Raw genomic sequence first — 27,708 nt, 5'->3', positions numbered from 1 at the left:
GCAGCCTAGGTCCTCACAGATTCCTGGGTGAGTCTCTCGGGGCTTTGTGGGTGGAGGTCCGAATAGCTCCTTTGTTTATCCCAGGAATGAAAGGAGTTACTGCATTCAGCAATCAAGAAAGCGCTTGTCCTTGAGCCTGACCGGTGGGAATTGAACCTCTGCTTTGCATTCTAGACGGGACAGAGCAGCACAGCTTCATACCTCTCTCCCCAGGAGGAGGCAGGTGGGTGCAACCAGTCTTAGAGTTCTAGTGAGATCCAGGTTCCCATTCCTTTAATAATCATCAAGTCATCTGTGCAAAGACCTGAGCAAACAGGGCAAGAATTCCATCCCCACTTCCCAAATGTCTGATGGGAGCAGGTGCAGCAGAGAAAGAGGCCCCAGGAGAGCAGAACCTTGGTGTGGGAGGATGTACTGGCTCAGGACCCATGTGGGGCAAAACACCTAACACTGGTTAAAATAAACACTATATGACTCTAAAAAGTAGAGCTAGAAAAACAGGCAAAAGGAGCGAGGGGGAGGGAACGGGGTGGGAACTGGGGAAGGGCTAAATGAGTGATGTGTACATGTATGCCTCTACCATCTTGTACCCCAACAAGATGTATGACTACAATGCACCAATAAAAATAATAAAAAAAAGAAAAACAGGCATAAGTCCACAACAGGGAACATGGACCAAGTGCCAGGTTACCTCTCAGCTCCTTGATTCCCACCACCAGGTGTCCTTAGTGTGCAGGACTTTCAGTATTAGAGCAGAGAGAATCCTTGGCAAAGGAGGGCACTGGGGCACCTTGCAGGCGGCCTTGGGCTGATGCTTAACCTTGAACATCAGCTTCACCAGCTGAACTCAGCAGATACAATTACACAGATTACCCAAAGTGCCTGGTGTGTTTCCCAGCTCAGCATGGAAACTGTGGATGGATGGTGACCAAGGGCAGAGAAGGACCAGCAGCCCAGCAGGTCTGAGGAGCTGGTTCATGAGGCAGCCATCCCTTTGAAGTGCATGATACGCTGTGTGTCAGGTCAGACTCCAGCTCTGTTTGCAGCCTGGAATGCTAGGATTTAAGGCTCAGGAGGCAGCTGGGTACAGCAATGCATGACCATAATCTCTTTACCTAGGAGGCTGAGACAGGAGGAGCACAAATTTAAGGCAATCTTGGCAACTTAGTGAGATCCTGTCTCAAAATAAAAATTTTTTTGTTTTGTCATACTGGGAATTGAACCCAGGGACATTCTACCTCCAAGCTATACTCCCAGCCCTATTTTTATTTTGAAGCAGGATCATGCTAGGTGGCTGAGAGTCACACTACTTGCTGAGGCTATCCTTGAACCTGAAATCCTCCTGGTTCAGCCTCACAAGTGTACCATCACCAGGGCATAAAAATCACTTAAGAAGTGGGTTCTGGGGGTGTGGCTCAGTGATAGAGTGCCCCGGGCACAATCCTTAGTACCACACACAAAAACGATGATAGAGAGGAGAGGATTGAGGCAGTACTGTCCTTTTGCAGCAGAGGCAGAGGTTCCACACAGCTGGCAGGGGTGAGGGAGCCACCTCTGGGGCCCTGAGGGTGCAGGCAAGGGAGGTGTGCAGCCGCTCTCTCTACCCTGACATCTGGAAGAACCCTGGATGCATTTCATCCCCAGACTCCGGGCACTGTTCCAGGACTAAGACCCCACTCTGACACATTCAAAGCCGGAGGGAGCTGTTTTAAATAAACACAGTCTAAAATCCTATTGAGGTTTAGTCCCCAGCACATATGCCCTCACATTCTGTGGATTTTTCAGGTTCTGCGCACAGTGGCCTTGACTGCATGAGCTTGAAATTTAAACCTAAGATTGCATGAGTACTTGTCTGGGTCTGCCAATGGCAGAGCTGGGGCTAGAAAATGACCGCAGGTTTGGGGATGGCAGGCTCTGTTTTAAGCTTATGAGAACCTTCCTCATCTGGCCATCAGGGGCGACTCCGAAAAATACCTACAGTGTATGGGACTACTGTGTTGTAAAGAGAAGCCAAGGACATGGGTTAGTAACAGGAGAAAAGGAGGAAGAAAGCTATTGGTTTGTCGGGAGGGTACTGGGGATTGGTCACCCAGGAGAACTCTACCACTAGGCTACAACCTAGCCCTTCTTATTTTTAATTTGGGACAGAGTCTTGCTAAGTTACCCAGGCTAGTATTGAAGGCAATCCTCCCGTCTCAGTTTCCTGATTGACTGGTTTGACAGGCTTGTGCTACCATGTCGGGGTCAGGATACTGCCTTTCAGGATGTATCAGGGACAGGAATGGAATGTATAGAGAAAGAGTAGACATATGGCACTATATGTGTAAAGCTAGAAATAAAAGCTTTATGTCAGTTTAATACATCTTCAGTGATTCATTTAAAATTGTTTTAAGATTCCACCCTTACCATGAACATTCATGAAGGATGTCGCAGTCATATAGTACAATGCATGGCCATTTTACATTTCCTCTTGAAAAATCAGCCTGTACTATCTGAGTCCCCACACAGCTTCCTTTGGGCCTTCTTTTATTTCCATTGCTTATCGGTGAAAGGCCAACACTCATGTTAAGACACCCCTGAAGGGCCAGGAGCTGCCCAGTGATGGCTGCTGAGTGGCGCTAGGCAGGGCTGATGTTCCCAGCTTTGCTGCTAATGAGAACATTTGAAATATTAGCAACTTCTCCGGCCCATGGAGGCTGCACAAGTAATTAGATGTTGCTCCATGAAGGGCTGTGCTGGAACATGGAAAGAGGACCTGACTGTGACCAGGGGTCACTGCATCTCCAGCACCCTGTCACCTTAGTGTCCCTTCCTGCTCATCAGGCTGGTTCTAGGGAGTGACAAGACCCTCAAGTAGCTCCACAGGCTTCACCCTGTGGAAGTATTTCAGAAGACTGCTGGGTTCCTCCATTCCTTGGTCTACAGAGTACTCTCTCTCTTCTGGCATCATGAAGGAGGGTACTAGATGCTAAGTTGCCCATGCATCTGGGAGTTTATAAGTGACTGGAAAGACCAATGGGCTATCCAAGGCAGAGTTAAGTAATCACTCAGCTAGGCAGACCACTAAAAACCATGTAGCAGAAGAACACTGTATGACTTAGAAGAAATCGACAAAGGTAGACCAAAATCAAGAAGAGGCTCTGAAACCGGAAGTTTATGTGTTTTTGGTCACAGAAAATGGGTAAGCATATTGTAGTAGAGAAAAGGAGTCCCATAATCAGATTTAATAAGATGTTTATAAATTGTTTGAGGGAAGGTTTTGTTCACTGCTTCTGATGTTTCCTTCCACATGGTCAGCCCTGTTGGTATAAATACTCCGTGATTCTTCCTATTCGTCATTCGTCCATCTTGCACTACATAATGAAATATTCAGGGAAGGGTAAATTTATAAAAAATAGGGTTACCTAGCTCAGAGTTCTGTAGTTGAAAGGACATAAAACTGGTTTAGGCTCCCCTATGCTGGGGCCCTCTTGGCTACATTGCAGAAGATTGTGTGTGTTTAAGGAAGAGCCCACATTATAAAACAGGAAGCCAGGGAGACACTAGGATACCGCCACCCCTTTCAACAGCCACACTCCCAGTGACAGAAATTATCCCACTAGGCTCCACCTCTTAAAAATCCTGGATATCCTAGTACCACTCTGAGAGCCAAGCTTCCAGCACATGAAACTCTTGTGGTCATACTCACACTGTGGCATGCCTCCTCTTTTGTTTCAATTCAGGGAGGAAGGAGTGACTTACACTTAATAGTAAGTCTGGATGGACAATTCAGGTCGCTCTAGTTTACTCGGGGGACTGCAAGTCCCTAAGTAACTTGCATCCTGTGATGGGCAGATTCCACATCCTGCCCCTGCTATTCATGCTCTTGTGTAATTTTCTCCTGGGTGTGAGCAGGACCTGTGACTTGATTCTAACCAATGAGTATTGCAGAGGGGAAGGGATGTCACATGAGACTAAACTCACGTTTACATGAGACTAAACTTCCATCATGTGCCTCTCTGTTGCCTCCTTGAGTTGCATGTTTTCTTGGTGTTTGGTCAGCATTCTTATAGCTATAATCTAAAAGACTCACTCTGTAGCTTAGACAAAAGAAGCTTTATTTTCTTACAGTTTCAGGTTCAGTCCATTTGATGCTAGGGACCACAGATCCCAGGAAATGGTGGCAAGAGATGGAGAAAGGAAGAGCACATTGGCTGTGGTCCTCACATCATGGAGGCCAGAAGCAAGAGGCACCAGAGAGAAAAGGAACCACACATAATCTCTAAGGTTGCACCCCAGGGATGCACCTTCTTCAGTAACACCCTACCAACCAGAGCTTCCTGATTGGTGAAGATACTGATGTTCTAGGGCAGCACTGCACCCCAACTCCACAAGTACACATGCTTCTGAGCTTGGAATTCTTTTGCATTCTGCCATATGATTCTGACTCTGTATTTGTGGATTTTTTAAATAGAGCAGTGATCATTAAATAAAATATTTTCTGAGTTTGATGAGATGTCTAGCAAATGATTAGACTTTAGGAGATTGTACAGTTTCAGATTTGCAGCTGGCCAGGTAGAAGTGTGAGTAGCCTGGGGACCTCAATTACCTTTGGCGTCTGAAGCCAGAGAAGTCTCCGTGCGGACCTTGTCCTTCCATTTAAGGTCACAGGTGCACTCTGGATAGTAGCATCAGAGTTGAACTAATTTTCAGAACACTGGTTGGGATCAGAGCCTGGCCTTAGGATGTCGGCTATTTGTCAGACAGAGAGCTTTGATGGTTAGTGAGCATTACAGAAATAGCCAGAGTCAAGACAAGTGAAAGCTCCTTTGTCCCTCGCCAGCTCCTTGTGTTACCCCAACACAATGGGAGAAAGTGATCCGGGTAGAAAAGACTGGACTCCAGGCTGGGGGAGGGTAGAGCATCGCAGTTTAAAGTGCACCAGCCATTGTCAGGGCAGGTCATAAGAAGAAAGCACGGAGCCCAGTCACAGGCCGTGGGAGAGTAGAAGTGGAGCCATCATAGGCTCCCAGTACTCGGACAGGAACTGGCTTCTTAAGAAGTTGGATGCAGAGAAGTACAGTAACATATGCATAACCATGTTCAGAGCAGCACAATTTGTAATAGCCAAAATATGGACCCAACCTAGGTCTCCATCAACAGATGAATAAATTGCAAAATTATGGGAAATACACACAATGGAATTCAACTCAGCAGTAAAGAAGAACAAAATCATGTCATTTGCAAGAAGACAGAAAGACCTGGAGAACACAATGTTAAGTGAGATCAGCCAGGCACAGGAAGAGAAGGGACATAGGGTTTTTTTTTTTTTTTTTTTTTTTTGCAGGTCTGGGGATGGATCCCAGGGGCATTTGACCTCTGAGCTATAGCCCCTGCCCTATTTTTATTCTTTATTTTTGAAACAGGGTCTCACTAAGTTCACTAAGTAGCTGAGGCTGTCTGCGAACTGCAATCCTCTGGTCTCAGCCTCCCAAATTCTGGGATTACAAGCGTGCGCCACCACGCCTGGCTCATATGTTTTTTCTAATAAGCCCAAACTGGGGAGTATTAGAGAAACCAGAGGGACCCAGATAATGGAGGGGAAACCTCAGCAAAGCTAGAATGGAAGAGTAGGAGAGAAAGAAAGGTGAGGCTGATTAACTGGAGGAGCTAAATTCAAATATGCGTATAACTGTGAATGTAGCATGGTCAACCTGGACACTTATTGTTGGGAGGGGGGAAGGGGAAGTGGCGGGGGAGGGCACCAAGCACAGTCTGAATGCGTGCCATTTTCAATACGATCCACATAAAAATAAAAAAAATTAAAATAGGAATTTGGATGTATAAACAATGCAGTTGATATTCAACATATGAAGATATGTACATATATATTTAAATGCATGCATGTGTGTATATATATACATACACACACATATATATTATATATAATATTTTTTTGGTACTGGGCATTAGAACCACGACATTCTACTTCCAAGCTCCACTCCTTGTCCTATTATTTATTTACTTATTTTTATTTTGAAACATGGCCTTGCTAAGTTGCTTTGGATCTCGGTAAGTTACTGAGGCTGACATCAAGGCATCATCCCCATGCCTGGTGATATTAAGTATACTGAATGTTCATAACTGTGAGCATTTCTAACCATGAAGAAGTCAGGCCATGCTGCCTCCTGCAAAGCCAAGGGACAGCACAGAAAGGCACGGAGCCAGGCAGCAGGCCCGCAGTGCTACACAGCCAGGCCTCCAGGGGCTCCAGGGGCCCAGAAGGGCCCTCCCAGCCTCAGACCTCTGTGGGGTCAGCGAGGCCCGGCTCTGCCTGACCTGCACCCCAGCCTCTCTGTCTGCCCCTCCTGCCTCCGCCACCCTTACAGAGGTAGTCGCAGGAGCCCCCAGCAGTCTCCTGAATATAAATCGCCCTTTGAGTCTTTTTCCCTAGAAGTCAGCTTAAGAAAATATTTTTCTTTTTCACATTTGCACTAAAAACTCAGCTTCCATCTCTCATTGCTATGGTCTGGATAGTGACTGTCCCCCAAGACTTATTTAGTGAGGGCTTTCTCTCCAGCCATGGTGCTAGTGACAGGCGGTGGACCTTTTAGGACGAGCTGGAAAGAAGGCCAGTCACCAGGGCATGCCCTTGAAGGGGGCATTGGGACCCTGCCCATTCCTCTCTTTCTCTCTCTCGTTGCTTCCTGGCCACTTCAAAGGGGGCAGCTTTGCTCAACCAGACTTGGTGGGAGTCTTGGTAGGTCCCACCTCACCACAGGCCCCAAAGCAATGGAGCCAAGCAGGCATGGATGGACAGGAACCTCTCAAACCAGGAGTCAGAGTCAACCTATGCTCTTTCTGCACTGATTTTCTCAGGTGTTTTGTTACAGATACGGAAAACTGACATGCGTATCTTCCATATGATATGTTTACTGCCTTCATAACATTTAGCACATGTTTTCAATCACACCTTTATTTACCTGGTTATAGTTAGTGTCATACCATAAACTCCATGAAAGTAAGTCATTCTTTCTTTCTTTCTTTCTTTTTCTTTTTTGCGGGTCTGGAGATGGAACCCAGAGACATTCGACCTTCGAGGTACACCCCCTGCTCTATTTTTTATTCTTTGTTTTGAAACAGGGTCTCACTAAGTTGAAGAGGGCCTCACTAAGTAGCTGAGGCTGTCCGCAAACCGTGATCCTCTGGTCTCAGCCTCACGAATGCTGGGATTCCAAGTGTGCGCCACCATGCCTGGCTCAAGAGTAAGTCTTTCTGATCTGCTCACTGTGGCATTGCTGGGACCCAGCATTGATTGGAGTACAGAGTATGCTTCCCGCATGTGGCTATGGAATAAAACCGTGAATCCCATCCCACAGGGAGTCCCATCCCACTGAGGAGACGAATCCATTGATTTTGGTTGTTCACTCACTTTTCCTCTGTGTTCACCTGTCCATTCCCCCACTGTCTACGGTGTGTGCTGCCATGAGTGATCCAGTGTGGGCCATGTAACAGTGGGTCAGATGGCTCCTGTTCCATGGCCCTGTGATTCCTGAACTCAGATTCTACTCCGACACTCTCCATTATGGTTTCAGACAGTGTTATGCATGATCCACTACAGTGACTGAATTTGCAAAGGACTCAAAGACAAGGACATCTACAGTCCTCCCTCGTGATAGAGTAGGCAGAATAACAGCACCCCAGAAGACATCCATGTGCTAATCTGTGGAACGTGAGGCTGTTACTTTACAAAGTAAAAGGTACTTTGGAGATGGAATCAAGGTCGCTAATCAGCTGACTTATATATATTTAGCCAGGCATAGTAGAACATGCTTGTTATCCCAGTACTTCTGAGACAGAAGGATCTGGGTTAGCAGACAGCCTCAGCTACTTGGTGAGGTCCTCTGTAACTTAGTGAAACCCTGTTTCAAAATCAGGCTGAGGTATAGCTCAGAGGTAGAATGCCCCTGGGTTCAATCCCTAGCACCACAAAAATTATATCTATCATTTATCTATCTATCTATCATCTATCTTGAACTGTGTGGGTATGCTATCATCCAGATCTTGAGTATCCCCCAAAAGCCCATGTGTTACAGGGTCGTTGATATTAGGAGGCAGAGGAGCCTTTAAGGGGTGAGACCTAGTAGGAGATCTTAAGGTTACTGGGGACATGTCCTCTAAGGGGACAGTGGGACTCCAACCCCTCTTTTCTTCCTCTTTTTTTCCCTGGCCATGAGGCAGGTGGCTGGCTTTGCTCTGCCCTATGGTTTCTCCATGACACACTGTCTCGCCACAGGCCCCAAAGCCATGGGTCAAGTGCTCGTGGACTGAAACTTCTCAGAGTAGGAGCCAAAATATGCCATCTCTCTTTGTGAGTTGATGATGTTGGGTATTTGTTACAGTGATGGAAACCTGATCGATGCAGGCTGGGGCCCAGGGTAATCATCTGGGCCTCAAGAAGTGGGAGGAGGAAGCCAAAGAATAAGCCACCTAGGTACAGGAGAAGCAAGGTGGGAGAGTCAGAGAGATTGGATGTGTTCCAAGGAGACTCACTCCGCACTGGCTCATGCCAGTGGTTATGTGCAGGAATAGAAAGACGCTTCTGAGCTCAGGCAGCCCCAGCTGTTGGCTGGGACGTGAGGTCTCAGTCCTATAGCACACTGGGCAGAATTCTGTTCCAACACCAAGAACTTGGAAATGGCTTGCCCCAGGTCCACCAGAGACGAGAACAGCCCTGTGGACACAATGATTTCAGCTTTGTGATACGGAAAGTGTATTTCTAAACTAGGCAACTCTGAGATGACAAAAGGTTCTGCATTTTTTGCATGTCCTGAGGATGTAGCCCAGGGACTCGCTCATCCTAAGCACATGCTCTACCATTGAACTGCAACCCCAGACTAAGGATATTTTTTAAATTGCTAAAATTGTAGCAATTTGTCATGACCACTAGAGAGAACTAACACATTAGTACCCGATGTATATTCTGGGCTTATTTTGTTGTTGTTGTTCTTGTTGTTTGTCTTTCTTACTAGAGATTGAAACTAGGGGCTTTCTACCTCTAAGTTACACGCCCTAAACTGATTTTATTTTTTATTTTGAAACAGAGTCTCACCAGATTGCTGAGCACCTCGCTATGTTTCTAAGTTGTCGAGCCTGGCCTTGAACTCGAGATCTTCCTCTCTTTGCCTCCCAAGTACTGGGATTACAGGTGTGAGCTACCATGACCAGCATGACTTGAGTTTTTTTAAATTGGTTGTTCCCAAATTAAAAGATAGCATGCTCTGAGCATTCAAAGATAAAAGTCTGGCTCTTGTCTTTGTACACAACAGGGATGCTTCATGGCATTGAGCATGTGGAATGTGGCTAGAGGGATACTTCAGTCGTTAATGCTGCACGGCCTGGCCGTGGAGATAGAGTCCTCCCTGCACTTCCAGCCACTTATACCATAGTCTTTATTATTCAGGGATTTGCAGAGAAACAAAAGCAATAGGAGAAAAAAGAGAGAATGAGAGAAAAGACAGAGCCACTGATTTATGTTTCATGCGATTTTGGGGATTGGCAATTTTGCAATTTTCAAGGTTTGCTGGTGGGCTGGAGGTGATGAAGCACCTTCTTCTCCATGACTTCAGGCTGCCCTCTCTGAAGGCCTTCAATTGGTGCAGCCACTGCACACAGCTTTAGATGTTAATCACATCTCTAAGTACCTTCACAGCGACATCTAGGCTGCTGTGTGAGTAAATGCCTGGGCACCATTTATAGCTACCTTGACATAGAATTAGCTGTCACAAATCTATCTTTTGTCAACACGGTGCCCATGCACATCTCCTTAAACTATACTTAATCCCCAAATCAAGATAATAGTACAGCCTTATTTCCCCTGAAGATGATCTAATTCTCCTGAATAAACCTAGAAACACATCCTTATCGTGCCTAAAGAGAAAACGATGTCCTTGGGTGATGTTCACCAATCTCTTCAGTGTCCTGGAATTTACTCTGATATCAGGTTAGCAAAACTTCAGTACTATGACAAGTAGTCAGTGCATCCTAAGTTTTATAATAGGGGGTGAGAAAGAAAAGGAAACAGTGATATTTGCAGAATATGCACGTACACACAAATACGCATGTGCGTGCACACACACACACACACACACACACACACACACGATGTGTACCCATCCTCATGGCTGTGTTTTATCATTTAATACATAATACTCAACCTTTTATGGTGATTATATCTGAAGACAGGATTGAATAAATAGAAAAGAATCACTTAGAATTATAGCTGCAATTTTTAAGATGTGGAAATGGTTTCACAGTGGCACAGGAGAAAGGCTTATCAGAGGTCTCAGAACATAATGGCGGAGACAAGTGCAAGCCTTATTTTGTAATGGCCATGCACTTATTTTTGTCTTTTCTCCTGCCTCCGCCGCACTGCCAAGGTAATGCAGAGCTGGCTGCGTAGGGTGTGGACAGTGACAACAGCCATAGTATTATGGGCTTAGTGATGCAGTTGCGGTCACAGAATGCCATTCCCGCACCATTCTTCCTGCAGAGAAAGGTGTCTTCCTTCACCGTATTGTCAACAGGGCCTGAGCAAATGCGCTTTCCCCTCTGTTTTCACATTCGGGATGGAAGGCTATAGACTCTGAATTGCAAAGCACTTTCTGACTCCATTCTGTTTCCATTTTTCTAACAATGGCCCATTCTGAAGCCAATCTATAAATGAGCCACAGAAATGTTGGCGTCTGACCCGCATCTCTGGAGAGGAAGTATTGTTCTTTAGTGGCTTTCAGCAGCATAGGAAAAGTGGAGAAGCAATGGAAAACCTAAAAATAAATATTGTAAAACATCCTTCATCTCACAGGATCTTCTGGGGTGAGGTTTCAGCTTTCCTTCTCTTTCTCTTTTGCACCCCTTCCTGCTGCAAGAGAGTTTGGGAACCCACCATTCATACAGCCCATAGAGGCTGTTATAAATGACATGAACATACAGTGATGTGTCCAAGTCGAATGTCCCCTAAAAGAACATTTATGGAAATGCTGACTGACCACACAGTGAAATACACTGCACCAAGTACAAAAAATGAGATGGAGCCATAAGTGTTCACCCAGAAAGACAGCCATGGCTATTGTCAACCAGAAGGCAAAGGCATGTCAGTAGATATATTGTGGTTTAATTTTCTTTAAAAAGCTGATTATCCATCCATCTATCTATCTATCTTCCATCCATCCATTCTCATTAGAGAAAAACAAAAAGATGAACAGGCTGTCCACTCACCCAGAGTGCAACGCCAAGTCCTCACCAGCCTGCAAGGATCTCACAGCCTGTTCCTTGAACTCCGCTCTTCTGTTTTAGTGGTGCTATTGGCAGAGCACACAGAGCTGCCTACTGCTTCAGCCTTCCCTCTGCTGTGCCTTCCCCCTGAAATGTATGTGGCCTCCTCCCTCATCATTAATAATGAAGACTCCAACTGAACAAGTATAGCAGCTGAGTTCAAGAGAACATAAGATGGTGGCTTCCCAGTACAAATCAGATCTCATGCTCCACCCAGAGATGAAAGTTGGGCCCCAAGACAAGAATGGCTCTGGGCCCACAAGCTAAGGCTTGTCTTCACTTCCTTGGGGAGAAGACTGCCCTGGCGTGGATCTGTTTGCTCATATGTTGGGAGCTTGGTCCTCAATGTGGATGTGTTGGGAAGTGATGTGAAACCTTTTGGATCCAGTGGGAAATCTTTAGATAATTGGAGATACTGACTCAGAAGTAAGTGCTGCCTTCTCTTGGGACCCTAGTAAATTCCTACAAAAAGGCTGTAATCAAAGAGTAAGGCTGGGCCCTCCCTGGCCTCTCTGACTTCCTGTCTTGTCATGTGATTTCTCCCTCTGCACATGTTCCCACCATGATGACATTTGCCATGACCTGATGCAGCCCAGAAGGCCCTCACCAGAGTCGGTGCCATGTTGTTAGAATGCTCAGCCTCCAAACAGGAGCTAAATAATCCCCTTTTCTTTATAAGCTATCCAGATCTTGTTAGAGTAACAAAAAATGGACTAACACAAAAATGAAGGTTAGAATCAGCTGAACACTATTTACCCTACAGCTCTCTTTAGAGAGAATGGAAGTATTGAGACACAGCCATTCTCAACTAATGCCTCTGTGATGGTAATAAAATCCTGTGTAAACTGGGCTCCGTGGTATATCCCATAATCCTAGTACCTGGGAGGCTGAGACAGAGGATTGTGGGTTCAAGGCCAGCCTCAGTAATTTATCAAGACCCTCAGCAACTTAGAAAAAGCCTGTTTTAAACAAACAAATAGGGCTAGGGGTATCAATCAAAGGTAGAATGTCCCTGGGTTCAATGGCTAGTACAAAAGAAAAAAACTCCTGTTTAGTTCTTTTGGCTTTATTATACAACATACTGACAATTAAAGTTTTAGTTCTAGAGCCCCAAATTAGTCAACATTCGAGCAGCCTGCTCTGTTCACCCAGCTTTGGAATAAAGAGCTCCTTATTTGCCTAGGCATATGTGGGCTCTACTGTCCCACAATGGGCCTTGACATGAATAGCAAAGTGGATGGACACAAAGATGTGGACATCTAGCTTGAGATTCTGGAATCCTTTGGCTTACAGGTGTAGAGATTTAAATGAATAGGTGGCCAGACAGTACATTTGAAGGTCAACTGATTCTACCTATTTCTGCCTTCTTGCCTCAGCTATGGATGAACTGCAGGGAGCAGATGGCAGGACACTGCCCTGGTAGCCATGGACACTTCCTGACATGCATTCCAATGTATGTCGGAGACTGCTCTGGGGATTTTGTCTTTGGATATATCCTAGCATGAGCAGCCCAGACTGTCCCTAAAGTGGGTCCCATCTGGGAGTCCTCAAGGGAAAAGTGTGCCTCAGAGCCCAGGCACCTGCACATTTGCACTCTCCACAAAATAGATTATCAGAGGGAAACCTCCAGGCTCACCTTTCTGGAAGCTTCCTCCATCCATGTACCTGTTTCCCAGGTCCACGGTAGAGAAAGTAGCTTCAGTTAAGCTTGCAGGACACTGTTTTAGTGACCCTGAAGGATGACATCTAGATGGAGTTGCTCTGCTTCAGTTAAGGCTAAGCAAAACTAGGTGTCAAATTCTGCATCCTTTTAAAGAAGGATTCTCTTAGAATCGATGACTCAACATCAATGATTAAGCAAAACAAGAGAGGGTCAAGAAGCAGCCCTAGCTTACAGAAGCTTCTCAGGAATCCCCCAACCTGTGCCTCCGTGTCCTTTAAGATAGTGTCATGAGACACCCAACTTTAGAAAAGACCACTCTATCACCAAGATGGCTCAGTAGCAAAACAGGCCCCCTCCCTGGGGATGTCTGAACAGATGAGAGCGTGACCATTGTCCAGACAAGTCACAGATCTGACCAAACACCTGCTCTCCCAGCCACCGGGAGTGACCACCGCTTCTTCACCCCTCCCATGTCTTTCCCCTGGATTCATTTTCCTCTTCAAGGACAAAATACCCTTCATACCCCTTCTGCAAGGATACAAATCTATTACAATACCTAGTGGCAGGGTCACCCCCACTTCCTCACAGTATCCATTTAATAGTTAAGCAATATTTCATTGAACCTTCCCCCAAATCACCCACCACTCACTTTTTCAGGTATATAACACATCCCAGCACCTCATGTGCAGGTACCTACTGTTTCCCATGAAGTGTGACCTCTCCCACGACCAGAATGCATCCTCTGTGCTCCCTTGCGTGTATGCGGAGGGAGAGCAGTGATGAAATGGGGCAGGACAGTGAACCGGAGACCCCAGCTCAGATGCCCCGCTTGTTGAATGAATACATGAACCTGTCATCTCTCAGCTCGGGAGTTGCTCTGCCTGTTTCCTGGAGCCTCCTTGCCTTTGGTCACCTTACAGTGTGACTATCAACATACCAGAAGCATTCAAGATGACTAGGATCCAATGGAATGAAACCCAAAGAATCCGAGATTAGGGTATATGGAAAAGAGAAAAGAAAACATCCTTAAAATGGAATACAGAATCCAAAAGTCTGTGAGAAAAAACTATAAAATATATTTAAGTGCCAGCTAGAGAAAGCTGTATTTTTTTTTACTAAGGTACATACAAGAATACTAGGGAAATGGGATGGTTTCATGATTTTGAGTATTAATTTAATTTAATGTGTTTCATTTAATATTTTATTTAATATTTTTGGGTATTAAATAACGGGGGATTGAAAAGAGGAGGCAGGGGAGAGGCAGATTTTTTCCTACCGTGACTTAAACAGAATATAAAAAGATAATTACTTAAACCACGTGATACTGGTATGGGAATTAAATATAAAACAGCATAGAAGTATACATGAGCATTTTCCGTATGAGTACAGTAGTTCCCACTAATGGAGAGCTTGCCTTCACTCTTTGGTAGATATTATGCTTTCAATATTTCCTAAGATTTAATCCTAATAACTCTAAAAATACAGCAGTGACCAGTCTCCCCTCCTCCTTTTACGGATAAGGAACTTGAGGCTTTGGAAAGCTCTAGAATTTTTCCAAGTCATACAACTAATCAGCACAAGAACTGGGATTTGAAACCAGATAATCTAACTTTAGAATCCAAACTATTAATCCCCATTAGAAGTTACTGTCTTGGAAATTGTTAAACAGTTTGATTGAGGTATAATTCACATAACATAAAAGTCATGTTTTAACGCATACAGTTCAGTGGTATTTTTTTTTTTTAGTGTATTCACTGAGTTGTGCAGTAATCACTGATGTCTAACTCCAGAACATCTTATCACCTCAAATGACACCCGTGATCACTAGCAGAAGCTCACCACGGACCCATCCTGCCACCTCTGGCAGACACCGACTTACTCTTCGTCTTTCTGGATTTGCCTGTTTGAAGCATTTTGTACACAGTCACACACTATATAGCCATTTGCACCTGGCTTTTTCGTGTAGCAGATTCTTCTCAGCATTCACTAATCCATATGGTCACTGCATCTGTTTGTACAGCTGACATAGCTGAATATTCCCCTGTGTGGTAAACCATTCTTCTTTCATCCATTCTTTAGTTGATGAATGTTTAGGTTGTTTATCTTTTAGCTATTATGGGTAGCATTCAGGCGTAATTTTCTGTACATAACTGTATTTCTGGATATATTTCTCTTGAGTGGAACTGCTGTATTATGTAATAACTCCATCTTTAACTTTTAGAAGAACGGCCAAACTATTGTTGAAAGCAGCTGCACCATTTTATATTCCCACCCGCAATGTGTGAGGGTTCCAATTCCCCCGCCCCGCCCCCATGCATGACTGTACTTTGTGATTGGCCATCCTAGTGAGTGAGACATGATATCTCATTGTGATTTGACTTTCTGTTTCCTAGTGACAGATGCTGTGCCCCTTTTCCCAAGCTTACTGGCCACTGGGTATCTACTTTAAGTAGATGTCTTTTCAAGTCCTTTCTCTACTTATAAGTTATTTGTTTCTATGGCTGAGTTCTAAATGTCCTGCATATGAGTCCCATAGCAGATACATGGTTTTGAAATATTTTCTCCCATTCTATAGATTGTCTTTTTATTTCCTTGATGCACAAATACTCCAATCTTTGTAAATTCTAAGTCGTGTTTTTCCTTGGCACTTATGAATTTAGTGTCATAGCTAATAATCCACTGTCTCACTCATAGACACCAAGATTTGTTCCAATGTTTTCTTCTAATAGTTTTATTTTTTTAGATTTTACATTTAGGCCAGTGATTGCTGTTGAGTTAGCTTCTATATATGATGTGAGAAGGAACTGACATCATTCCTTGTCCTGAAGAATTAATATTTTTATACCAATTCATTTAAGCCCCATAATAGAACTCCAAGATGATTGTAGAATTAAATTACCAAGGCACAAAAAAGGCATGTGCCACTCTCATGCTACACAGATAGTAATTGGGAAAACTAAGAAAACTTTTGAGAGATGTTTTCTTAAATATTTTCTCTAAAATGAAATTGACACTTTCAAAAAGTAAGGATAGGTGGGCTGTTCACTAAATGATATTAGAACTACTATTCATATGTCAAAGATAAAGTATCATTACAAATTTCATCATAATAATTCCTAAATATTAAAGAGTTCAATGGAAAATATAGAATATCAGTACTGAAAATAGGGGGATAAAAAATAACATTCTTATAATGACACAAAAGGAACAAGGGGACCCTTTACATGTAGTTACATAAAGTTTTGTAAACCTTTAGAGCAGAGTAAAAATACCTCAGTGTTATAGTAACGGTAGAGTGTTTGAACAGATTTAAGACCTAGATTGTATGTGTGTGCAACACAACATATACATGCACACATGACACATACATATGTATACACACATGTACATATATTTACATATATGCACATACTTTTCAAGAGCAATGGCATCCTTGCTGCCCCCCAAACACAACAAGTTTCCACCTCTAGCCTTTACGCTCCTGTTCCATTACCTGGAATCCTCTCTCCAAAAGCTGTGCACCCCTCATCTCCTTACTTCTGTCCACTCTCTGCCTGGCATCTCATTTTCTACCCATCTGTGACTGTCCCAGACACTAGGGGTTGCTCAGTGACTACCGCTGCATGGGCAACAGGCCAGGACTAACCAGGGGCAACCAGCCCAAGAGCAGCAAGACAGTGACCAAAAGAGAACACCGGCATCCAAGCAGACCCCAGAGCCAGGGTGACAGCCAACCCAAGACAGGGACAGCAACACCACCCCGGGAGAAGGCCCAGGGATGGGAAACCCTGACATAGCTGAGATGCCCCAGGCCGGCCAAAACAACTGTTTGGCTGCTGGGCACAAGGGAGTCTTAAGACAGGTCACATGCTCGTTCTTACATCAATTATGTGCTAAGAGGAGGATGTAATTCTCTTGATTGGTTAAGGTGAGATGCACACCCACTGGTCTTGACAGATTATGGGCCACTTTCCTCAACATGAGACTCCAAGGAGTTCTATTACCCCTGAATATATATACTTGGATTGCCACAGCAAAGTATCACATGTTTGATTCCTTGAAACAACAGAAATGTCTTGTCTCACAGTTCTGAGGACAGAAGTGCAAAAGCAAGTGTTGGCAGGCTCATGCCCCTAAACCTTCTAGGAAAGCTCCTTTGCCTCACCAATTTCCCTTGGTTGTCGGCAGTATAACTTCAATTTGCATCTCTAAATCCAAATTCTTTCTATTTATAGGGGCACCTGTCATATTGGATTAAGCGGGCCCAGCCCACTCTAGTCAAAGCTCATTTGAGCTAATTGTATCTGCAAAGGTTCCGTTTCGATATATAGTCAGTCATATTCTGAGAAACTGGGCATTAGGGCTTGAACATATTAATTTAGGAGGGGTGAAAGTTCAACTCTGAACACTGATGAAGGAGGGGGGTTGAAATCAAAGCAGGCAACAAATTTAGCCTGCTCTATCATCCATCCATCTATCTATCTATCTATCTATCTATCTATCTATCTATCTATCTATTTTGTGGTACTGGGGATGGAACCCAGGGGCATTCTACCTTTGAGCAACACCACCAGCCCTATTTTTTATTCTTTATTTTGAAACAGGGTCTCACTAAGTTGCAAAGGGCCTCACTAAGTAGCTGAGGCTGGCTTTGAACCTGTGCAATCCTCCTGTCTCAGCCTCCCGAATGCTGGGATTACAAGCGTGTGCCACCATGCCCGGCTAAGTCTGCTTTATTAATCTTCCCATTTTACATATTTTTTATTAGCCTTGGGAATCTTTAGCTGATATCATTAACAGCTGACTTAGTAGTGAAATGCAAAAGTTTAGATGGATCACAGGCTCATCTACCCAAAAGGAGCTATGGTGGGCATAACAACCATTAAGGGGCATTCCAGCCATCAAGAGGCATCACCTCGCTCAACTGGGTTTACATCCTCACTACTTACCATACTACACTTGTCTACCCAGACATCTCATGAAACCCGCACATTTATTGACTGCAAAGGCTGTTTAGTGAGAAGCATGAAGGATATAAATGCATGTATATGTGCCAGATAAGTTGGGACTGGTGGATTCTGAATTTATGAAGTGCTGTAAAGAGGGCTTTTTAATCTGGTGACACCTCATGTTCTGACAGGCATTTGGGCGGGCCTGTAAGTGCAATCTGAGACAGATGATGGCAACCACAGATTGCTGACCTCTGTATCAATGGTAGCTGACTTTATTTCTCCTCCTCCTCATGAGCATTTTGCTAAGTGGTTATTTGTGATGGTTTGAAAACATGGCAATCCCTCCCCACCTTCAAACACTCACTCACTCCCTCAGAAGAGAGGCATTATCTGTATCTTTGACAGAGGACTGGAGAGGGGGCAAATGATGTGTCTGGGAACCCAGGCAGTGTGACCAGGGAGCCCGATAACCAGTGTTGTATCTCTTTTATTCACTGGGTCGTGCAAAACACCCTCAGGTTTTAGCAGAGTGTGGACATGAAGGCAAAGTGAGAAAATATCAAAACCGAGACCGCACAGAGCACAGCCTACTGCTGAGAACATATGGAGCTTATGCCTCCTTGGGCCCCTCCAAGCATAGCTTCCTGGGCCTGGCGTCTCAGCTGGAAGCTGTGAGAGGCGCTGCAAGAGAAGCACACAGCGAGTCTTCATCCCAGGCGACAGGGAGTGATGCTCTGGAGCGGCACTCGCTGCCTTTGCAATAGGAATTCCTTTGGAGATATCATGAAGGCTCTGTTTTTATCCCAGAACGATGCACACATCTTTCACATGATCTCAAAGGTCCTTCATGGGACATCACAGATACCTGGGCTTAGAGGTGAGGTTAGCAGCTCTGACTTTGAGCAATTGTGAAAAGACAGCATCTGCTAAGGCTGAGGCTCAAGCTGTCTTGGCAGTTTAAAGAGCAACAACAAAAGTGTATAATGATGCTGTGTTTAGAAACTCACTCCCCTGTTTTCCAAGAGAGGAACATGAGCACGACGAGTGAGATCACCTTGTCCTTAGCGCAAAGGTACCTGGTAGTCACCATGGAGCCGGGAGCCTCACGTGGGGCCAAGGTCACCATGGACCATGGGAACCCCACATGGGGCCAGGGTCACCATGGAGCAGGGAGCCTCACATGGGGCCAGGGTCACCATGGAGCAGGGAGCCTCACGTGGGGCCAGGGTCACCATGGACCATGGGAACCCCACATGGGGCCAGGGTGACCATGGAGCAGGGAGCCTCACGTGGGGCCAGGGTCACCATGGACTATGGGAACCCCACGTGGGGCCAGGGTCACCATGGAGCAAGGAGCCTCATGTGGGGCCAGGGTGACCATGGAGCAGGGAGCCTCACGTGGGGCCAGGGTGACCATGGAGCAGGGAGCCTCACGTGGGGCCAGGGTCACCATGGACCATGGGAACCCCACATGGGGACAGGGTGACCATGGAGCAGGGAGCCTCACGTGGGGCCAGGGTCACCATGGACTATGGGAACCCCACGTGGGGCCAGGGTGACCATGGAGCAAGGAGCCTCATGTGGGGCCAGGGTGACCATGGAGCAGGGAGCCTCACGTGGGGCCAGGGTGACCATGGAGCAGGGAGCCTCACGTGGGGCCAGGTGACCATGGAGCAGGGAGCCTCATGTGGGGCCAGGGTCACCATGGACCATGGGAGCCTCACGTGGGGCCAGGGTGACTATGGAGCAGGGAGCCTCACGTGGGGCCAGGGTGACTATGGAGCAGGGAGCCTCATGTGGGGCCAGGGTCACCATGGACCATGGGAGCCTCACGTGGGGCCAGGGTGACTATGGAGCAGGGAGCCTCACGTGGGGCCAGGGTGACTATGGAGCAGGGAGCCTCATGTGGGGCCAGGGTGACCATGGAGCAGGGAGCCTCACGTGGGGCCAGGGTCACCATGGACCATGGGAGCCTCATGTGGGGCCAGGGTGACCATGGAGCAGGGAGCCTCACGTGGGGCCAGGGTGACCATGGACCATGGGAGCCTCACGTGGGGCCAGGGTGACCATGGAGCAGGGAGCCTCACGTGGGGCCAGGGTGACCATGGACCATGGGAGCCTCACGTGGGGCCAGGGTCACCATGGACCATGGGAGCCTCACGTGGGGCCAGGGTCACCATGGACCATGGGAGCCTCACGTGGGGCCAGGGTGACCATGGAGCAGGGAGCCTCATGTGGGGCCAGGGTGACCATGGACCATGGGAGCCTTACGTGGGGCCAGGGTGACCATGGAGCAGGGAGCCTCACGTGGGGCCAGGGTGACCATGGACCATGGGAGCCTCACGTGGGGCCAGGGTCACCATGGACCATGGGAGCCTCACGTGGGGCCAGGGTGACCATGAAGCAGGGCGCCTCACGTGGAGCCAGGGTCACCATGGACCATGGGAACCCCACATGGGGCCAGGGTGACCATGGAGCAGGGAGCCTCACGTGGGGCCAGGGTGACCATGGACCATGGGAGCCTCACGTGGGGCTAACTCCTGGCTCCCCACCTTCTATTTGGGAGCAGCATGGGCTGCGCTTCCTCTCCTCCTAGACACCTCACAGAGCAAGGACCAGAGAAGAAGAATGTGATGTATGTAGCTAGATATTAGGGTGAAGACCTGTGAGTGCCAACAGCAGGGGCAAGAGAGGAGGTCAAACAGAACCTCTGGCAGAAAAAGGATTCTGCTGACGGAGGGCAATGGGTCACTCTATTTCAAGCCTAACACACCTACCCTAGCAAAAATTACATATTGGATATGTGCAATATCCAATATATTTCCAAACAGCCTCATTTCAGAACTACAATATGGCCCTCAATGCAAAAAAATTGTAAATTAATAATTTGATATTTTAATTGTTCTACTGGAAATAATAAGCTCTGTAAACACTTGTGAATTAGGATGCATGGACACTGCTCAGCATAGACTTTAAATTTTATATACATACACACATATAAACACACACATCATTGAAATTCACTTTTAGAATCTAGTCCTCCAAATAAATTATATGACAGGGATCTTCCCAAAGTATCAATAGCAGAATGATTTTAAAACAAAACAAAGCAAAACAAAACAAGAACAGAGGAAGCCCAGAAAAAGTCATATAGTTAAGAAGAAAACAGAGTTTATCCAATGGAAAATCACTTATAAATGGACAGAAGCCATTCCCTGTCTCCCCCACACAAGCGTTTACTAATGAGCAGGGCCCTGGGCAGGTCAGTCCTCTCTCTATCCTTCCCTTGGGGGTGGTATTACTAGAGTAACGTACCAAGAGCGGAAGGAATGTCACCATGAAGAGCCTTTTCCTTACACCCGTGGCCAGCGCACGGGCAAGAAGCACAGCCCTACGCCTTCCCATCAGGTTACAATTATTTGGTTTGGGCATGACATTTCTAGATATTTTATTTGATCATAATTGTCCTAAAAATCTATAAGCAAGCCAGTTGGTAAATCATAAAGTACAAAAGTAGCCCTGTAAAGAATAAGATCATGCATAGACTACCCATTATACCTCTGCAGTCAAACCGCCAGCAAAGAAATGTGAGTGCTGGAGGAGAAGCCCCGCATCTGCTAGGTTGTGCGGAGGCGGTACCCTGACATGGGAACAGAAGGGACAATAGATTGTGGCTCCGTGCCCTAACCTCAGGGGTCCAGGTGATCTATTGACAATGGCCTGGATTGGCCTGGATGTCTTCCATCCTCTTCAATAGCGTTTCTAGGATGGCAAACTCTGAAACCCTGCTACAGTACATCTACAAATCTTGTTTCTCTTCCTTTTAACCAGGTGTGCATAAAAACAGTTGAAATGCTAAGCCCCCAGAGACCTAGGTAGGTAAAACAAAGTATTCTTCTTCCTTACTTTTGACCGTGAGGTACATGGACTTGCTGACGTCCGCGCCCACATCGTTGCTGACCTTGCAGAGGTAGTAGCCGCTGTCTTCCTCCACCACATGCTTGATCAGCAGAGACCCGTTGCTGAGAACCTGGATTCGGCCATTCAGGGGGATTGGCTGGAACTGGGGGACCCCAGCACCTGGCAAGAGTGAAAGAGAGAAACCATGAGGCCCACGAGAATAAAGATGAAAACAGGGAGTGTGAGTCCACCCAGACTCTGCGAGAGGTCACCAGAGCTGGGCGTGGTGGCGCACGCCTGTAATCCCAGTACTTGGGAGGCTGAAACAAAAGGACTGCAGGGACAAGGCCAGCCTCAGAAAATGGAGAGACCCAGCCTCAAAATTTAAAGAATTAAGAAAGGGTTATGGTGTAGAATTCTCAGTGGTAGAAAATCCTGGATTTAATCCCTTGTTACTCACTACACACACACACACACACACACACACACACACACACCCTTACACAAACACACACACACACACACACACACACCATCAGCAGTTCACACTAGATATTCCTGGGACACACCTCAATCTTTTTTCTTCCAACACTGAAATTCTTCTTTACAGAGAAACATACTTATTTAAAATGGCAATATTTCGAAGCTGGGCTAAAAATACGAGAACTTACAAATAGTTCTCATGTTTAAAAAAATGAATTTGATGGGTGTTAAGTAGCTGATAAATTATTCAAGAAATCACAGTGGAACACCCACTGAAATAGACATATCTCATGGTACCAAGTATATTCCCTCTATTTCCAGGGACACGATCGGAATGTAAACAGGAGCGTGCTCCAGGGAGGAGGTGTTTCAAGTCCTCACTGACTGCATCTGAGCATCTGCATCTGAGCATCTGCATCTGAGCATCTGAGGCCCCAAGGAGATACCCAGCATGCCCGATTTCGCTTCAGAGCATGGTCATGTTCAGCAGAGAATCAAGGTGCACTGTTGATCTCACGTCATGTCATTTACATATGCATGTGTCATCACTGTCTAAAGGTAGCACCGCGTGAGAGCCACCTCTGCCGAGTGTGCTCACAGGTGAGCAGAAAGAAACACAGGTGGAAAATGCTGTGCACAGAGATGTGATTTGACTCGGGAGAAATCCATCTGAGACTATTGGAGAAAAGCATTTTAGAAATAATGAAACAGAGGAATAAGGCCCTGGGGTGTTTCTAGGACACAGTAATTTAGATTAACCCATGAGGCTGCTGGCCCTCTCCTGGGGCCACTGGGCTGGGCTAGGAAGGAGAGTGTGGTCCAGGCCTTGTGAGTCTCTCCTTAAGCTCTCTTATTTCTAACCTGAGAGTCCAGGGATCCTGGGGTTGGACTTGATTTGATCCTCCCAGAGGAACCCAAAATGTGGGCTCAGGGTGTGCTCTGGAGAGAAGCTGCTGGCTCCCAGCCCTGAGACCTGCATGGGGGCTGAACATCTGAGCTGTCTCCACACTCCTCCAGCTGAAAGTTTCAGATTGCATCTGAGGACCCTAGAGGGGGAGACACTTCTCCCTCCATCCATCTCTATACCCAGCTGGCAATTTGCCTACTGCTGTCCCTCAAGCTCTTGGCACCAGGGCTGTGCCTTCCCTTTTCCTATTTCTGCTTCAGACGGGTCAGCACTGAACCTGAACCTCAACAGCGAGACAAAGAAAGTTAGTAATCTGTCTAAGAGAACCTTTCCTGTGGAGTAAGATGAGCAAGAAGAATCTCTGTAGCAGGCAGTCTCTATCAAAATAAAACTGCAAAATGGACACAGGACAAAACAAAATAGGAATTCTACTTCTGCTGAGAATGCCACTTCCACTCTAGCAATGGGGGCGACTATTAATCTCCAAAACCACACTTTCAATGAAGCAGAAAGTTGAAGTCAGAGGCAACTGAGCAAATTTTAGTTGCAAAGAGTTAAAAGCCCCCAAATCAGATAGGAGCTATGCAAGCTTATTCACCTTTGGTACATGATGGAAGAAAGAGGCCCTGGGTAGAAAGCAGGTGAAAGTAAAGAACTGGAAGTAATTATAACTTACATCAGGTTCAACTCTTCTTCTTATACACAATGACCTGAATCCAGTAGAAAATTACAAGACCCACATGAAAAAAAAGCAAAAATAAAGGACCATAGAGCAGTCAACAGGTCCCAACCAGGAGAAGCTAAAAAGATTTGAAAGACTTTTAATAACTATGGTTCATATGCATGAACCAATGGAGGGTGCCAGATAAAATATCAAAACTACAAGAAGATAGGTAAAATTATAAAAACAAAGATATTGAGTATTATATAGAAAGAATTTTTACAGAAGTTTATAGACAGATTGGACATAACAAAGGAGTGACCTAGATCAAGAGAAATTATCCCAAGTAAAACACAAAAGAACAAGAGTAAACATTGTGTCACAGATCATTCTGGGGCTCTGGAATAATAATGAATGCTCGAATACTGAGTAATTACAGTTTCAAAAGGAAGAAAAAGAGACGGGTATAAGAAATAATACTGGAAATACAGAAGACATTAATGCCACCACAGTCAATTTGATTTAGTTGACACTTAGAGGAGGTTATACTCGACAACAGGAGAAAATATGTTAGTTTCGAGTGCCCGTGGAACAGTCACAGCAAGAGACAAGATGTCTGTGTGCCTCATGAATCCAGATATTGAGATGCCCAATGGGATGGTATTTGAAGGTAGAGCCATTGTGAATGGCATTAGTGCCCTTGTAAAAGTGACCTGGAATGATTCTCTTTGTACGATGTGAAAAAAAAAACACAAGGAGGCAGGACCCGCAGCCCTCAATAGGCCTCACCAGATCTGTGCCACTGGCAGCCTCTTCTCAGACTTCCAGCCTCCAGTATGGCGAGAAGAAGTCTTTGTTGGTTAAGTCTATGGTAATTTGTTATAGAAGTCTGAATGAACAAAGAGAGTCAATAAAATAAGTGATGTTATGAGCCATAACACAAATTTCAGTTAATTCTATAAGATGAAAATAATATAGATTATGTTTTCCTTCTACAGAAAAATTAAAATGAGGTCAATAATAGATATCTATTTGAGAATGTTCTAAATACTTGAAAACAAAGGAGAAATCTCTATAGAGATATTAGAAAAAATATTTTGGGTTAAATAAAAAGGATAAAAACAACATTTCAATGTGTGGAATGTGGCTTAAAGTAGTATGTAGACGGAAGATTATAACAGCAAGTGTTTCTTTTAAGAAAGAAAAAGAAATTGCAAATCAATGCAAGCACTCTTCTTAGGAAAGTATTACACAAAGAGTAAGTAAAACCCAAAGTAAGAAGAAGGAAGGGAGCACTGAGGAAGAAAAGTCAGTGAAATAAAAAAGAACAGTGGAGGGAAATCAATGAAATGAGAGTCGGTGCTTTAAAAAAAATATAACAGGTAGGCTTCTGGCTGAATTGATCCAAAAGATAAAAGTTGGAAATTACAAGCAACTATAATAAAAAGGGCCATTACTACAGCTACTATGTACATTAAATGAACGGCAGGAAAATACAAAAAAAAACTTTGCATCAATAAAACTGACATCTTATGTTAAATAGATAAATTAATTTGAAAACTATCAAAGATTGCTCAAAATCGGATGGCTCTGATAATCCTATATCTATTATATGAATTGGAAGTTTATAACATATGGAGAGCATCAGGGCCTCAAATTGCTTTACTAGTGAGTTCTGTTGTGGTTTGGACCTGGAACGTCCCCCAAGTGCTCATGTGTCCTCAGCTGGTGGCCCTGTGGGGGAGGGTAGAACATTCAGGAGGAGGAGCCTAGTTGAAAGAAATAGATCCCTGGACACATGCACTTGAAGGGTATGTTTTATCTTCAGCCCCTCTCTCTCACGCACTCTGCTTTCTGGTCACTATGAGGTGATAGTTCTCTTCTACCATGACCTCCTTGCAGAATGTCCTGCCTCACTACAGACCCAGAAACAACAGAGCCAGGTGCATGGACTAAAACCTTGAGTCAAAATACACCTTTCCTCTTTTTAGTTGGTTTACCTTAGGTATTTTGTCACAGCGACTGAAAGCTGGCTAAGATGTTCTCCAACATTTAAGGGAGAATTAATACCAATTTTACAAAAGGCCCTTTAGGACATATAAGAAGAGGGATATTTAACAAATGGATCTGGGAGGACAGTATCATCCTGACACCAAAATCAGATACTTTGTAAGGAAAGAGAAGTATGAACCAAGATCTACAAGGCAGACATGAATGGCCCTTAACCAAACACTAAACAAGGTTTACCAGCACATGAATGAACAATACATTCCAAGCCTGTGAAGTCTATTTTAGGAGTGCAAGGTTGGTTTAAACTTAACGATTAGACAATAAAATGCATTTTGTCAACAGATAAAACCAAACACAGTATAAACATTTCAATGGTTACAAAGAAAAAAAGAGTTTATAGAACTCAACATTCATTCATGAGAAAATCTCATAGTAAAATAGGATTCAAATGAAATAGCAGAATAAAAGGCATCTACACAGACACACACAGGGAGCATCACACTTAATTGGGAAACTATTTTCCATCAAAGAAAATAAAAGATAATAAATTATTTTCCATCAAAGATAATAAAGAGACCAGAATATATGGTGTCAGTATTTTGATTTAACACTGTTCTGAAGATTATATCAAGAATAATAAAATATGTAAATAACATGAATATAGATTGGAAAAGGTAATATAACTGTTTACTCATAGATGACATGGTTACGTAAATATTTTAATAACAGGAGGCAATAAGAAAGTTGCTACACCTGGAAGGTAAGTTTAGCAAAGTCAGGGGATGCCATATCAAGGTACAAAGCTCAAGCCAATGTTATTTTGTATACTAGGAAAAAGCAATTGGAAACTGAAATTAAAAGGTTGATACATTTACATCAAAAAGTGAAGTGGTTAGGATAAATTGGACAAAACAGTTACAATTCTGGCTCATGGAAAATTATGTTTAAGAAAACAATTAAAGAAGATCTAAGTAAGTACAGAGTTCTCTCATGTCGGTGGATGTTCATGGGTGAGAAGATCCCATATTTTCAGACAGGTCTTGGCAGTCTTTCTCTATGAAGGGCTCAGTAGTAATTACAGTAAGCTCAGATGCCTTATGGTTATTTTTAAAGACACTCTTCTTGCAAGTGAAGCATGAAGAAGGCACAGAAAATACCTAAGTATGCAGCATGACTGTGCTCCAAAAATAATTTATAAAAATAGGTTGTGAGTCAGGTGCACACCTGTAATCCCAATACTTAGGAGGCTGAGGCAGAGTATCGCAGGTTTGAGAACATCCTCAGCAATTTAGTGAGACTGTTCCAAAATTAAAAAATAAAAAAGGTTGTGGTATAGCCTAGAGGTAGAGAGCCCTGGGGTCAATCCCAGTAGTACACAGACAGCAACACAGACACACAGACACACACACACACACACCAATAACAACAACAAAACCAGGTTGTGGGCAGAATTTGGATTCTTGCCCCATTGGCTGATATTGGGACTACACATGTCAAAGGAATATAAGGGCAGGATAACTGTAACATTTGGGCGAGGAGCAAACACCAACAAACATTTTAAAATTAGTTCATTATCATTTACCTACGGCATAAAATATTATTAAATGTTTCTAAGTAAACAAATTCTTAAGACTCCATCTTATTCACTAAGAATTCAAAACCAGGAACGCAATTTTTAAAAAACATAACATTTTGCCATGCGTGGTGGCGTGTGCTTTTCATCTCAGCACTCAGGAGGCTGAGACAGGAGGATCAAGGTTACCGCCAGCCTCAGCTACTACTTAGGGAGGCCCTTCGCAACTCAGTGAGTCCCTGTTTC

The 27,708-nt window shown here is 44.7% G+C and overlaps 1 protein-coding gene across 3 annotated transcripts in view; it reads right to left on the bottom strand.

Annotated features, from left to right (window-relative positions):
- The window catches only part of DSCAM (DS cell adhesion molecule), a gene marked incomplete at both ends in the record, with an annotated part of 734,316 nt that overhangs the window by 207,513 nt on the left and 499,095 nt on the right, over positions 1–27,708 (bottom strand). For all 3 annotated transcript variants that reach the window (XM_080695506.1, XM_080695507.1, XM_080695508.1), the window contains one exon: positions 21,835–22,008. In XM_080695506.1, the coding sequence (XP_080551632.1) occupies positions 21,835–22,008 (174 nt within the window). The remainder of the gene's footprint in view (positions 1–21,834; positions 22,009–27,708) is intronic.

Source organism: Muscardinus avellanarius (genome assembly GCF_963383645.1).
Source record: "Muscardinus avellanarius genome assembly, chromosome: 5".
Taxonomy (NCBI): domain Eukaryota; kingdom Metazoa; phylum Chordata; class Mammalia; order Rodentia; family Gliridae; genus Muscardinus; species Muscardinus avellanarius.
This window is presented reverse-complemented; position numbering and strand designations above follow the sequence as displayed.